Below are 14,901 nucleotides of genomic sequence, written 5' to 3'. Positions count from 1 at the left end.
CAGAGACTGCCCAGGGTGGTGATTGATTCACCTTCCCTGGAGGTGTTTAAGGCACGGGTGGACGAGGTGCTGAGGTTTAGTGTTTGATAGGAATGGTTGGACTCAATGATCCGATGGGTCTCTTCCAACCTAGTTATTCTATGATTCAGCACTGCGCTTTGCAGGCTGAGGGTGCCCTCCTATGGGATTCCTGGTCCTTCACAGCCATCCTTTCACACTGCAGCTGTGGGGATGGGTCCTGGAGCATCCTTGTCCCCAAGCAGCTGCACCCATGGGCTCCCTTTGAAGGAGAATTGCCAGTGTTCTCTCCTATCTCTCTGCCTTGGCTGTGGGGCGCAGGAGCTGGCATTCAGTCCTGCTGTCTGTTACCATCACAGTTAAGGAAAAATCTGGTCCTTCACTTAGTCACATTGCTGATTCTCTTACAAATAATCAGAGTAACTGAACACTGAGGTTTCAGAGTTTCTCCTGCTGGGAATGAAACGGTGATAGTGACCATCTGCAAACTGTTACATGGCCTGCAGAGAGATCGAGGAGACTCCTGGGGTGTTCGAGGTCTTTCCTTCTTCTAAGCTTCTCATCAGTGACTGTGTTTTAAGGTCCCTGGAGTTCAGAGACTTCCTGAAGAAGGCGCTGGACAAGAACCCGGAGACCCGTCCCAGTGCTACCCAGCTGCTGGAGGTAGGAACCAGCACCAGCCCCTGGGCTGGATCTGCTGCTGGTGTTTGGTCTGCAAGTGTCCAAACCACCCACATCCGTACACCATGGTTATCTTTAAGGAGGGAAACAAACGAAAAAAGTGTTGATGAGCCCTGGGCTGATTTCAGATTATTTTTGTCTTTAGAAAGTTCATAGTACTTTTCAGCTACTAAAATACTCCAAAAAGGAACAGCAATGTGTTTCCTTTTGCAGCAAACTGCAGAGCCCTTTCGGATACCAGGTGGAATAGAAATGACTCCCATTGCCTAAAGTTGTCTGTGTGGCAGCCAGCTTGGATTGTACCTGGTTATCCCAGATTTAAATCCCACTCCTTTCCTCTCCTCCTGTCCCCTTCCAAAAACAACAGCAAGAACTTAGGCGATGCTTTTCCCCACTGACTGCAGATGCTCACACTCTGCAATACTGTCACACTGGCCATACGCTTCCCATCCTGCACCAGCAGCAGCAGAAAGAAACATGCAACAATCTTTGCAAACCCAAGGGACTCCTCAGCCGTTTGCTGAAGCTCAGCACAAACACCTCACCATATGCACTAAGTGATTTGAGACCAGTTGTGATTAAACCTTCCCTCATGCTCTGTTTGTACACAGGAATCCTGCAGACTTGCTTTTGCTTCACTCTGGGTGATGGTCTGTGGGCTCAGACCTGCACCCCAGAGCTCGGCCTGCCTGCGGTGTAGAGGGACGTCTCCTTTGCACCAAGAGCCCCGTGTTTAAATGTAGCTGGTGCTCTTGTTTGGAAGATGTTGACATAAAGCAGCTTTGCAGAGCTCCAGGCTTTGAGCAGCTGTGTACAGAGCTGGCGCTTAACCTCAGCACCATGTTCTCTCTTGCTTTCCCTCACATATGCAGCACATATCCATAAAGTCATCTTGGAGGTTAAGCCTGGTGACACTGGCAAGAATGGTGTCCTTATATCTTCACAGTTGTTTTAAAGCAAGCAGTAATCCTTGCTGTCACTGTCTCTGGGAGCTCATGAGGTCTGGTTTTTGGCTGTGTCATGCATGTTCACTGTGCTTGGCTTTTCAGCATCCCTTCGTCAGCAAGGTGACCAGCAACCGGGCCCTGCGCGAGCTGGTGGCTGAGGCCAAGGCTGAGGTGATGGAAGAGATTGAGGACAGTCGGGACGATGTGGAAGAAGATGACTCATCAGAGTCTGCCTCGGTGAGCTCTCCCAGCCCCATGCTGGCAAGTTTGCCAGTGTGGCTGTGGAGGGGGGAAGAGCCTGGCAGTGCTATAGGCTCTAAAAGTCTGGTTTAGAGCTATTCTGGGCCCTGTCAGGTGGAGAGGGAAGCAGTTGCTTGGTTGAGGAGGGGCTGTTTTCTAGTGGCTACCAAGGGCATGGAGAAACAATGATGCTGGTGTGTGGCCCTGCTGTCCACTCACAGGAGGGGCTTGCAAAAAGTGTTGTTAGAAAAAAGTAGTGAAAATAGGGCCTGGTACCATCTGGAGAAACTGGAGTGGAAGCAACACCAGCAGCACGTGGTGCAGTGGTGAGGCACCATCAGTGCTAGGAGGGAGCTGGGCAAATCTGCCTCTGATCTGGGCTCTTTTGAAGGTTACACCTCAAGGCTGCTTAGGCAGCTTTGCTGGGGGACATGCCTAGACTTCTGTCATCTGTGGCAAAGGAAATGGGAAAAGGTGTGCAATATACAAACTCCTAAGCTGCATCTTCAGAATTTGCAGGTTCTGGAGCTCCCTGATTGTGCTCTTTCCTTCCAGCCAGTGTCCATAATCCTTGGGACCACAAACCTGGAGAAAAGTAGAAGTATCCCAGGGCAGATGTCCTAAAAGGGAAGATTTCTTCCCCATGACTTTTTAGCTGTTGATGACTTTGCTCTGAAGTATGGGGATTTGCAGCTCTTCCAGTTGTGTTAAAGTGGTGATGCAAAACCCAACACTTCTTCTTCACTGTCTTTCCAGCCCCCTGGTAAGCACAAGCGGGATCCCTCTGATGCAAGTCAGCTGAGTTTTGATGGGGAGAAGCCTCCAGACTCTCCCTTGCCCAAAGCAGTCAATGGTCCTGTGGGGACTGGCAAGGAGACCGCAGATGGACAGAGCAATAAAGCCTCAGATGAAGGGATCAGCAGTGACAGTGACAAACTGAAGAGCAACCAATCCTCAAAATCCCCTGCCAGCTCTGCTACCTTGGCCACCCAGGGCAAGCCAGACATCATCTCGCAGCCCAAACAGCTGGGTAACTCAACAGAGGGGGACAAGCAGCCCAGGCCAGGCAGCAAGGAGAGGAAGAGTGTTGGGGAGCGACCAGAAAGCAGCTACCTGGAGAACTTCATGGAGGAGAAGCTTGCCAATGGGAGCTTAGATCCCCCAGCTCCGTTCTCCACTATCCGGTCCAAAGGGGATTCAGATTCTGGCAGCACTTCAGCCTCCGAAAGCATGGACCTCACCATCTCCCTGTCTGCTGACCTGTCCCTCAACAGAGAGAGTGGTTCCATCTCCCTGAAGGTGAGTGGTGGGCAGAGGATGTAGGAAAGGAAGGGCAGCAACCCCCTGTTAACAAGTGCCAAGGTTTCTTTCCTCTCTTCAGCCAAATCCCTGCCATTCAGATCCTGTCCTTGAGAGGATGTGCACATGCATGCATCAGCCATAGCCACGTAAGAAAGCAGCGTGCTTTCTTAGGATCTGGGAATCTTGCTTTCAGTCCCTGCGTGTGATACTGAGGACCAGACAGGTGTCACCCTGGTGCAGAGTGCTGCTCAGTGAGAAGGACAGTAAGGGTTGTGAGGTTGCTTGAGCTGCCAGAGTCCAGCTTGGAGCTCTGGAAATAAATACAGGGCCAGCAAAGAGGGAGGAAGCCCATCTCCAGGCAAACCTTTTGATGTTTTTTTCCTTGTCTATGGGATACCTGCCTCAGCTGGGCTCACAGTTAGTATAGCACATGGTGCTGGGTTAAGGTCTGCCAAGGGCACATAGCATGTCCTCAAAGGGAGGAGAAGCTCTCAGTGGAGCTGCGGCAGATGCTTGTGTCCTCTGCTGTCCCAGGCCACTGAAATCTCATTGAAGTCAGATTTATTTTGGGTCCTTGAGAAGTGTGAAATAACCATGCCACTTACCAGAGCTGTGCAGTCATAAACAATCTGGGCAAGGACAAAATGTGATTTCCTAAACTTTACCTGTTGGCCTTCACTCCCTCTACTCGTAGCTAGAACACCTGGCCCAAGAAGAAGGTTTGTTTGAGCTGGTGCTGCTTTCAGTTTTTCCAACCTGCCATGCATCTGGCCTGGTTTGTGTCAGCAGTGACTTGCACAAAGACCTCCCAGGCTTCTTGGCTTTTGCTAAATCTTTCTGGAGTCTGGGAATGCTCATGAGCCAAAGGCAGCCAGGTCAGCATGGCTTAGAGGAAGAGGCAAAATAACTGGAATGATATTTGCTGAGCTGCAGAAGAAGAAATGTGTGTGACTTGGGAGGGCAGACTGATGTGTTGCACAAGATCTTTATCTGAATGCCTGCATGAATGATTGCTTCCCAGCACAGAAACGTGCCTGAAAAACATTCTCAGCAAAACTTTCTTCCCCTCCTGTCTCCTGCTGTGCACGAGAGCTAGCATCCCCCACAGGAGCCTACAATCAATGTGGATCCCTAATGAGGGAAGTGTGATGCTCTTATGTAGCAATTCACCCCTCCTCACTGCCTTTCCCATGACACTTTGTCTCCTTGAGGCCAGCCAAAGATGCATGTGATGCCACACCTGAAATTCTCTCCCCAGTTGGTCCTCTGCAAGGGGAAAGGAGTTTTTCAGGTTTTACACAGAGTAACTTTCAAAGAGATGGTCACATTAGATCACAGTTTGAATTGTCCCAGCCAGAGGCAATGTTCAGAACAAAGTAAATGGCATCTCTCCAGGCAGGGTGCTCACGTAAAGCTGTTCTCCAGGAGTGATGTGCTGGAGGGCCCTGGGAAAGGTGCCCTGCTGAGCCTCTGCTTTGCACAAGAAGTTGTGAATATGGGGGAGGTACCAGGCTGTGCTTCTCCCTCCTCACCCAGGCTTCTTGCCCAGCCATAGCTTCATGGGGTCAAACTCCCCTGTTCTGCCCTTGCTTATGTTCGTCCTAGTGCTGCTGGATTGCATGCACAGGCAGTTAGCAGCAAGACAAGGGGTGGTAAAGAGTTAAACCATTTCTGATTGTAGACATGAACTGTTACATGCTTTTTATCACAGGCCAAACTGCCTCTTTTTTTGGCAAAAAGTATCCATGTCTCTTTTTTTTTAGATATATTAAGGATAAGAAATGTACTGGTGAGATTAAGGGGCTGCAGCTGGCAGAACACAGTCAGAAAATAGGGTGCAGGCAGACTGAGATGGATAGAGTGGCAATCGCACTGTTCTGCGGGGTGGCAGCAATGGCTGCATAGTTTAAGTGGCAGCTCCAAATTTGCTGATCATTTTTTGCTTGATGTGGTTTCCTTGCTTATGTTCTTCGTTAACAATGGCATCAAAATTGCTCTGAGGCTTTCAGCTGTAGCACTTCATGCAGCAAGGCTGGAAGCCGCTTCATGGCCTCCTCTTGTCCTTTTCCTCCCCTGTGGAACTCAGGATTCCCGGCTGCACAAGAAGACACTGAAGCGCACTCGCAAGTTTGTGGTGGATGGAGTGGAGGTGAGCGTCACCACCTCAAAGATCATCAGCGAGGATGAGAAGAAAGATGAAGAGATGAGATTTCTCAGGCAAGTGGGTCACTGGGATGGAGGGCAGAGCACCAATCCAGGGCAGAGCTTTCTTCTCTGCAAGCTAATCTGGGAGTGACCTAAAGTCCTCTCATATACTGTCTTGGTCCCTTTTGGACAAGATGATTGTCCAGTGTGCACGCCACTTCTTTTAGCCTTTCCTTGTCTTGCAGAGGGCTTGCTGTACTGCATAAGGTGAGCTCTGTTGGCATGCAGGGGAACAAGGGATGCATCTCAGGGATGAGATGCAGCAAGGCTATGACAAGGGAAGCTTCTGCTCTGGCTGGCTCCGTCCTCTGAGCATGACTGAATGCATCTCCAAGGCTGTAGAAGTGCTGGCTTAATGGAAATAAGCACAGAAATCTTCTCAAGATGCTCCTTTTCCTTTTGTTCCTTTGTTCTTGTTTTGTTCACTAACAGAAAGACCAAGGGAATTGTAAACACCTTGAGCATCACTTAATATTCATGGATTTATCCTCTCTGCTTAAGCCTTTATGACTTCTTTGTAGATCTGATAGCTCTCAAAACCTCCATAACCCTGTCTCAGAGAGAGGAAGTACTGTTTCTAGCTCTGCTTCTGTCAGTAGCAGCACTGAAATGAAAAAAAAAAACTTAAAAATCATTAAAATACAAATTGTTTTATTTGATGCCCTATTCTAGGCTCCCTTGTGCTGCTCTGAGGGCCTCCCTGAGAACATAATCTGTTCCAAGCACTAGATGTCCCTGTGGTAGCCTTCCTAGGCCAAATACTGTGTCTATGCAGAAGTTTATTAGGTTTTTTTGTGTGAGAAGTGCATATAAACCAAATAAAACCCGGGGAGCATGTGTGCCAGCATACAGGGAATAGGCACTGCTGCACACTCTCTGCTGTGGCGGCATCCCTGAAAACAGCCTTTTAAATTTTTAAATAGTGCCTGTTCAGTCCATGAGGTGGGGGAAGGGGTGGAGAGGCTTGGGATGGAAAGCACTGAGTCCCTGTGAACACCTTTTGGGAGAAGCAGTTATTCCTTTAAGAGGAACTAGCAGATAGGATCAACTCTCCTGGTGTCTTGATTTGCACTTAAGGAGTTTGTTTCTGGCTTTTTTGGAACATGCCAAGGCACTGATTTGAGGACCATCTTAGAAGACAGCATGTCACATTGCACCAGTTGATTTCACGGTGGTTGAGTTTGTTTTGAAAGAAATCATTCCAAAGTGATTCTCCCAGGAGGGCTCCCAGAGAGGTTTGTACTCAATGTGTAAGGCTAATGCACAGCAGCTGAGGACATGGTGGGTATTCTGCACAAGGAATCTGCTGCTGGTGGTCCTTTTGCATGGTATATCAGTGATTTCCAGCTCGTTCGAGCACATACGCAATAAATGGGCACAAACACAACCATCTGAGCAGAAGCTCCCTTTTACTGGATGTGAAGCTGGGTGACTGGGTAACAGTGTAAAATCATGCTAGATAGGTCAGGATTTGCGAAAACCACAATTTCTACCATCCAGGTGTGGGCAAGAAGGGATGAGGAGCACAGGAGCTAGGCCAAGGTAACACAGCCTTACCTGAGCTGAATTTCAAAGACCAGTGTGCGCTAACCCAGCTGGCAGAACCAAGCATTTTGGATGCGGGCTGGGAGAGTGGTGCCAGCAGCATCACCTCACCTTAGGAGCTTTGAAAGGGCTTGTTTGAGAAGCTGTGAATGCTAATAGGCCTTACTTGTGAAAACTGACAGTTTGCCAACAGTTAATGTAATTAGCATCCCGTTTCCTGGAAGCGTTCAGGTGTCACAGAGCCCAAGAGCGCATCAGTCAGCCAGCATTTACCTCCTGCCTGTGCTGGAAGCAAGTGGCAGGGTGTTATAGGATGGCCGTGCAGCTTTCACTCCTCACTGAAGTGCTCTGGTCATTGATTCTGCCATCTCTGCTCAGGCACAGGACTCTGAACTTGTCTTAAACTGTATTTCTCTCTCCCCCTCGATTTTAACCCTCTGCAGGCGCCAGGAACTGCGGGAGTTGCGTCTCCTTCAGAAGGAGGAGCACCGAAACCAGGCACAGCTCAACAGCAAACACCAACTGCAACTGGAGCAGATGCTCAGGCGCTTTGAGCAAGAAATGACAGTACGTGGGCAGGGAAGGGGATGCTCGTGGGGTTTCAGGTGGTTTGAACTCTCTGGAAATGCCCGGCAAACCCTTATGCAGTGTGATGCTCTCTAGCTTGCAGCAGTCCTGGGGCATCATGTCTGGAGGGAGATGGACAGCTGAGAAACCCTGCTGGGATGCAAGGGATGGGATGTGTTTGTGGAGGACGGAGTCTTTTATGGGCTCTAGGCACATGTGTCTTGTAGCTTGAGAAGCATTGACTGCTGTTGCTGGCATGCTGCAGCAGAGGAAGCATTGTTCTGGATTTTCCTTCTTTAATGATCTTTTCTTGTATGTCTTTTCATGGCTACTGTGAGAAACAGTTTATAGTGCTGTTGTATTTCACAGAAATACCTTTAAATCAGAAAGCAGTGTGGCCAGGATGTAAGAACAGGAAAACTGGCAAGTCTGAGTGTAAATTGAATGAAGATAAACCGGGCTTACATTCTTTGTCTGTCTATGGGCAGCTTGCTTTGAAGTAAAATAATGTTGTAGGTATGTCCCTTTAAAGCTTTTGTGAGCTATATTTAAATATCCCTTTATTAATTTGCCTAGCATGTGTACCTGGTAACTCCATCCCCTCACAGCAGGCTGCAAGCCATCACTCATTCATGTGTTGTATTATATTTCTGAAACCTTGACATGCCACATCTGTGAATTCCCATCCTAGCAAGTCACTTCTCATTTGTGAGATTTACTCACCATGCAGTGTGATGTGCAAAAGCCCCAAAACCTGCTGCCTTCGCCCTTTCCCTGGGGCAGTTTGCAACCCACCCCCATTGATACCTGGGTGCTCCATCCCTGCAGCTTGCAGGGAGGGAGAGATTGGACACAACAGTGATGATGGAAACAGTGCCCTTAAACTTGGAAATCTTTGTCTGCAGAGAAAGAACTGTTATTCTTGAGCATCACTGCCTGCTAATATTTGCCTAGGGCCATGGGTCCCAGTGGGATGCTGTAGATCAGGACATAAGCAAGGAGAAAGGGCTGAGATGCATCAGTGCTAGAACAAGCTCTAAATGCTTTGTGCTCACACTAGAGCTGGCTCTGCTCTGTGTGTTTCAAGGGGTGTTTTCTTTTTTTAATTTCTCCCCCCTATGTTTAGTAAAGAGGCTCAATTCATGCAAGGCCAGCACCCCCTGCCTTTATTTTCTTCTTTTTTTTTTCTTTTCTCCTTTTTTTTTCTTTTTTTCTTCTAAACTTTTGGAAGGAAACGAAGCACAGAGGAGGCTGAAGTTGACCTCTGTTCCCTTCCCATGCAGGCAAAGAAGAAGTTCTATGACACTGAACTGGAAAACCTCGAACGGCAACAGAAGCAGCAGATTGAGAAGATGGAACAAGATCACTCACTGCGCCGGCGGGAGGAGGCCAAACGCATTCGCTTGGAGCAGGAGCGGGACTATGTCAAATTCCTGGAGCAGCTGAAACAGATGAAGAAGGAGGTAAAAATGGGGATAAGATGGAGGAAAGCTGATTTCCTGTATTTGGTTCTTCCAGGAGAGTTTCAGCATTTCTACATAGCAGAACTTGAGAGGGAAGCAGTTGGTGTTTAGCAGAAAGTTCTTGCTTTTCTGTGGTAAATTTGGGCGTTTCCCGAGGTCCAGCTATTTGGTGACATTAAGTGGGGTTGTTCTTGGCCTAAAGTTACCTGCTGATAAATCTCATTTCCTTCTCCAAAGGTCAAGAATGAGGTTGAGAAGCTGCCTCGGCAACAGCGCAAAGGGAACATGAAGGCGAAGATGGATGACTTTGCCCAGAAAAAACAAACCATGGTAAGGCTGACACAAGACTGTCACAACTCCACAACTGGAAATGCATAGTAGGCAGAAGTATCTTTCCTCCTTGAGGGACTGGCAGTTTCTAAAATACCACCAGATGCTTTTCAGGCTGCAGCAGAAGGAGGGCTCATGGTGATACTGCTGTTTTCTTCCAGGAACAGGAGTTTTTGGCCAAGCAGAAGGAGGACCTGGAGCTAGCCATGAAGAATATAACTGCCCAGAACAAGAAAGAGATCTGCGACAAGGAACGCGAGTGCCTGAACAAAAAGCAGCAGCTCATGAGAGGTGGGTGGCAAAGGCTGAAAAGGAGAAGCAAATGCTGTAACGATGGGTTTATCCAACGCTGGCTCTTCCCACACAACAGATGCTGTGACAGAGTTGCAAGCTGGCAAGATAGGATTAGAAAAAGCAGTCTTGCCAGATCCTGTCTAAATGTTTAACAATAATAATACTTAGCACTTTAATCTTCAAGGCACTTTACAAATATGAACCAATTAGGTTTCATAATTGCAAGAAATTATTCTCTGATATGGTTTCCAAACAATTTCTCTTGGAAAGCAGGAGGTGAATGATCACCCCCTGTATCTGCTGTGCTGCTCCCATGTGTAGAGTTCACTTGTGCCTGAGGCACTGCATATGATCAAGCCTGGGGGGCCAGGATGGTTTGTCTCCTGACCCTTCTCCGTTCCTCAGACCGGGAAGCGTGCATCTGGGATCTTGAAGAGCATCAGCAACAAGAAAAACACCAGCTTATCAAGCAGCAGCTGAAGGACCAGTATTTCCTCCAGAGGCATGAGTTGCTCCGGAAACATGAGAAGGTGAAAAGTTAGCACCTTTCTACTCTGGTGCTGGGTGCTGGTTGGCAGGGTACCTTCCAGGCTGTAAGTAGGGTGTGAAGCATGAGTTAGGAGTTAAGAGATTTGTTCATCATTGTTGAAAAGGGACAGAATAACACTCAGATGAGCCTCCATGCTTGTGATACACGTTCTGTGCTTCACACATTTAACATACAAGAATCAGTTGTGCATTTTGGGGACTTTTCTGGAAATTTGTCACTGTATGGTCTGTGGGATGGTAGATCCCAGAGCAGTGAGTGAAGAGTGGCACATCACAGTTGATTCTACTTCCTTCCACCTCTTTCTCCTCTGCTTTCATAGCATGTTCAGTAGCTGCCCTCACTTCTTGTCCCCCTTGGCGATGTCTATCACCAGCCATCACCATGCATCTCCCCATTCTGCTCTCCAGCTCTGTTTGGTCTCCTTAGCACTTTCTTCTTGGCCTGAGATGTCCCTCCTCCTCTGATACCTGTCTCTCTGCCATTGCAGGAAAGAGAGCAAATGCAGCGATACAACCAGCGCATGATAGAGCAGCTGAAAATTCGGCAGCAGCAGGAGAAAGCCCGGCTCCCCAAAATCCAGCGGAGCGAAGGGAAGACACGCATGGCCATGTACAAGAAGAGCCTTCACATCCACTCCAGCGGAAGTGCATCCGAGCAGCGGGAGAAGATAAAACAGGTCAGGTCCTGCAAAGGACACCAGGGTTGGGGCGTGGCTTGGTGGTGAAGTACTTCTCTTTACCAGCAGAAGGGAATTTGGAAAAAGGCAACAGTTCCTGAATTTTAATGTACTGTAGGGAGTCAGAGGTCCTTGCTTTTGTGGCGTCAGGTGTGGTTTTCAGCACTGCTCCCATCATGACTAGTGTTAGGAAACATCTTTGGGGCTTTTGTTTCTTTCATATGTAAGTGCAAGCTGACTGGTGTCTTAACCAGCTTCAGAGATCAGAGCTACCTACACAGCACTTGCTTTTCTCTCTTTCAGTTTGCTCAGCAGGAAGAGAAGAGGCAAAAAGCAGAGCGGCTGCACCAACAGCAGAAGCATGAGACACAGATGAAGGACATGCAGGCCCAGTGTGAGAGCAACACAAATGAGCTCCAGCAGCTTCAGGTATCCATCCCTTGTGGTCAACCCCTCAGAGCTGCCTGTATGTTGTTGCTGCTCCAGCACATTGTAAGAAGTGGCTGCAGAGGACTGTCAGTGAACTACAATGATGTTGTCTTGCTCTGCCTTGAGAGGCTTTTGTGGCCATGTCTAATCGTGCCCTGGAGCTCAGAGCTCTGAATGCCTCTGGCTGATGCAAGTTCTGTTTGATCACTGAATTTTACAATCTCAGCTGCTTAATGGGTGTTCTGTTTTGTGGTCTGTGTTTAGAATGAAAAGTGTCACCTCTTAATTGAGCATGAAACGCAGAAGCTTAAGTCCCTGGATGAGAACCACAACCAGCACATGAAGGAGTGGCGGGACAAGCTGAGGCCTCGGAAGAAGGTAGTATCTCCTTGGTGTGAGCTGAGTGTTCTGCTGGGCTGGTTGGAGGGAACAGTGTCTGTAGTTCCAGTACAATCTCAAATACATCTCTTCTGTGTGTTCCCTTCTGCTTAAGGCACTGGAGGATGAGCTGAACCAGAAGAAGCGTGAGCAGGAGATGTTCTTCAAGTTGAGCGAGGAGGCAGATGGACAGACACCGGTATCCCCAACTAAACATGCAAAGTTCTTCCCATTCAGCTCCGCAGAGAGCTCATAACAGCTCACAGCTGGCAGGCCACCAGCTGGTACTTGCTGTGTCTTCGTGGGCTGCAGGTGGGCAACTTGGACTTGGAAGACCACCTCAGCAGCCTGTTCTCACAGCCGCACCTTCCTATCCCTTCACTCTGTCTGAGATAAACAAGGCCTCTGTCCAGCACTGGGGGACACTGACTGGAAATTTTGGTGGCTTTCCCGGGAGCTCACCTGCTTAGCACAGCTCCATGCTGGGAAGCCAGGCAGGACCCTTTTCTGCAATTGTACTTGCACTGTTAGCTGGATGTGTTGCCTGGTGCTCACTAGGCTTGTCAGCAAAGACTGAAGCAATAACAGGAGAAACAGGCAGTGGCTCTTGCCCCCTGCGCAGGGGTTATCAGCCTCTCTCCACTGTGGCTGCTCCTCCTCCCTGTCCTCTGTAAGGACTAGTATGGGGCAGGGCAACTTTGGCATTTTCTTAGGCTAACCTTGCCCTTGTGGCCCCCCAACACTTGCCTTAGGTTTATTTCTATCTGCTGTGGCCCTTTTTTGCTCAAGGGAGAGACAGTGATAAAAGAGTTTTATTCTTCCTTTGAGGAGGAAGGGTCGGGTTTTTTTCTTTTGTCTTCCTCCTTGTACAGACTGTGCAGAAAAGGGACCAGCTCAATGTCCTTCCAAAGATGCTTCTGCTTTTTAATTTCCTATGATTGCTGGCACCACAGTCCCTCTGGCACGTAGGAAACACTATTTTATCAGATACCAGACTATGGCATAATTAAACTGTTCAGCTGGCTGCAGGCTTTCGTCTCTTGAAGAAATGTATGTGCATGTGCAGAGGAGGAGGTTTGTAACAGTGTTCAGTCCTGCGGTGACACAGTGAGGTATCAGTTACGGTCATGTGCCTTCTGGTAAGGACAGGTAAGGGGCCGAAGGCTGTTATAGCTGGAGCTCTCATGATCACACATGTGCTTGAGACAATTCTTTTAAGTGTTATATATGTGTGGGCCATGCAGGTCAGCCAGCCTGACCGCTCTGCCATCAGGTTTATAAGCTGCAAAGCATCATTTGGAAGGAACAAGAGAGTCTTGAATGTCTTATCTCCTTATTGTGTCCCACAGTTTTTTGGATGATTTGCCCAGCTTTCAGCTTGGAGTCATGCTGCAGAGCAGCAAAGCAGCTGCAGGTCCAGCTCCCTGTCCTTTCTACTCCGTGGCAGTGTGTCTCAGTTCTGCTGCCTTCCTCTGCCTGCATGAAGCAGTGCTTGGCTGAGCTTTTAGGTGAGATCCAGAGCACAGATCTGGGTAGGCCAACAAAGACCTCACTGGCAGCATTTTCTTTTTTACACAACCAAAAGATGTAAGATAGCATTTAGGTTTTTCTTTCTGTTGGTCTCTGGACAACTCTGGTTCCCTTTCTTGGTCTGCTTCCCAAGCAAGAAAAAGATGTCTCTGCTTGAAAAAAAAAAAAAAAAAAAAAAGTCTCAAGTGTTGATTTAGAGACACATTGGCATTTCAGGAAAAGGTGGTAATGTGATGTGCTACACTTCTAGGTACCTAGGTGAAGGAGTCAGCCCCCAGATCTTTAACACCTCTTTTATCTAAGGAGTGATTTACCTTTTCTACCCATTTAGAGGTCATAACACATATTTAATAAGCTTCCTGTAAACTAGCAAGACTACATCTATTTGGGCCAGTCCAAGTTTCTTCTGAATCCATACCACTGATGTCTTTATTAATGAATATAACCTAGAGGGAGTTCTTAAGGGCTGGGACCCTTTGCAAGCAGACTGCATAGCAGCGTTTCCATAACTAGCCTGCCCTCCTAGGAAGATCACCTGTCCCATCTCCAAAAGCATTGAGTATCCCTTTCAGATACGATACCTCTGGGCAGGGAGCTGATGTAAAATGAACGAATGCAAGGTGTTGTTCCTGAGCAATGTGCTGGTTTGAGCCTTTTAATTGCATCAGAAATGCACGCTGGCAACCCCAGTAGTTTTGTTCCTGGTCCCATTGGGGTCAGGCTGGACATATTCTGTGAAATGGTTGTTGTTGCAGAAATCAGTACCCCATGCCCGTCCTTTCACATGTTAGGTGTGACTTTGTAAAAGGATATCCTGTAGCATTCTGTTCATAACATACCTCCTCCAGCTCAAGAGCTTTGCTGCCTTGCCCCAGCCCAGCTCTCTCTGAATATTGTGCAGCTCTGAGGAAGGAAACTATTTCTGGGGACTTTTAAAGAGCTGATGTGATGCCCTTATGGTAAATCGGTTGTCCTGTTCTCCAGCTTATTTGCAGCCTGGAGTTAGCCAGATAGTTCTACTTTTGCTAATAGAGGGTGGGAATGGTTTTGTCCCCTGCCTTTTCCCTGTTCTCTGTTCCCTCTCTGGGTGTGCTGGGGCTCCAGTACTATGTCTCCCTCTCCTAGAAGAGGGCAGGGAGTACATGTTTACAGAGTGGTTATATTTTTCCCCTCCCTTTCAAAAGAAAATGTTTAGTTGTTTCCTGTTCAAAAGGAACCATGACTAACCCCAGCTTGGTTTTGAGGGGATGCCATTTTTTAAAATGTGGCTTTGAATTAAAAGGGTTTTTTTAATATTTTGTAAAGTGCCTTCCATGGGGCTACCGCTATGATGTAAAGACCCTTCTAATAAAGTAACAGACTGAGAAACCCTGGGCTGTGTCTGATTTCCTGCCTGAAGGCCAGCTGTGGCCCCAGATCAATTTTGCTTTTCTTGCTGACTTACAGAAACCTCCAGAGCCAGTTCTGGCATGTGAACCTTGCAAAGCTGAACTTTCGGTTCTGTAAAATGGAGGTAGTTGCTTCAGAAACACTTTTGCTGCATGCTGCAACTCAGTGTCAATGACATCTTTGCTATGAAGGTCAAACTCTGACAGACCTGAGTGAAGCAGCCTTGTCTCCATGGCTTTGTTGTGTGCTAAAATAGTGCTCGGCTGACCCTGCTTGGTGAAGAGGGAGTATTGCATCCTGTCATCTGAGGAGAGCAAACCACTTGCATCTGGCTTTTTCTTCTGTGTTTTTTTGGGT

General features: G+C 48.0%; 1 protein-coding gene across 2 annotated transcripts in view; it reads left to right on the top strand.

The window, feature by feature from the left end:
- Positions 1–14,523, top strand: part of STK10 (serine/threonine kinase 10) — a 50,657-nt gene extending 36,134 nt beyond the window's left edge. For both annotated transcript variants that reach the window (XM_069869244.1, XM_069869246.1), the window contains 13 exons: positions 600–681; positions 1,749–1,883; positions 2,643–3,185; positions 5,275–5,405; positions 7,382–7,505; positions 8,789–8,968; positions 9,206–9,298; positions 9,460–9,589; positions 9,998–10,122; positions 10,630–10,818; positions 11,122–11,247; positions 11,512–11,625; positions 11,741–14,523. In XM_069869244.1, the coding sequence (XP_069725345.1) occupies positions 600–681; positions 1,749–1,883; positions 2,643–3,185; positions 5,275–5,405; positions 7,382–7,505; positions 8,789–8,968; positions 9,206–9,298; positions 9,460–9,589; positions 9,998–10,122; positions 10,630–10,818; positions 11,122–11,247; positions 11,512–11,625; positions 11,741–11,881 (2,113 nt within the window). In that variant the 3' untranslated portion in view covers positions 11,882–14,523. The remainder of the gene's footprint in view (positions 1–599; positions 682–1,748; positions 1,884–2,642; positions 3,186–5,274; positions 5,406–7,381; positions 7,506–8,788; positions 8,969–9,205; positions 9,299–9,459; positions 9,590–9,997; positions 10,123–10,629; positions 10,819–11,121; positions 11,248–11,511; positions 11,626–11,740) is intronic.
- The last annotated feature ends 378 nt before the right edge of the window (positions 14,524–14,901 follow it).

This window comes from Phaenicophaeus curvirostris, chromosome 15, assembly GCF_032191515.1.
Source record: "Phaenicophaeus curvirostris isolate KB17595 chromosome 15, BPBGC_Pcur_1.0, whole genome shotgun sequence".
Lineage (NCBI taxonomy): Eukaryota > Metazoa > Chordata > Aves > Cuculiformes > Cuculidae > Phaenicophaeus > Phaenicophaeus curvirostris.
Note: the sequence above shows the minus strand (reverse complement) of the source record. Positions and strands in the feature narration are given on the sequence as shown.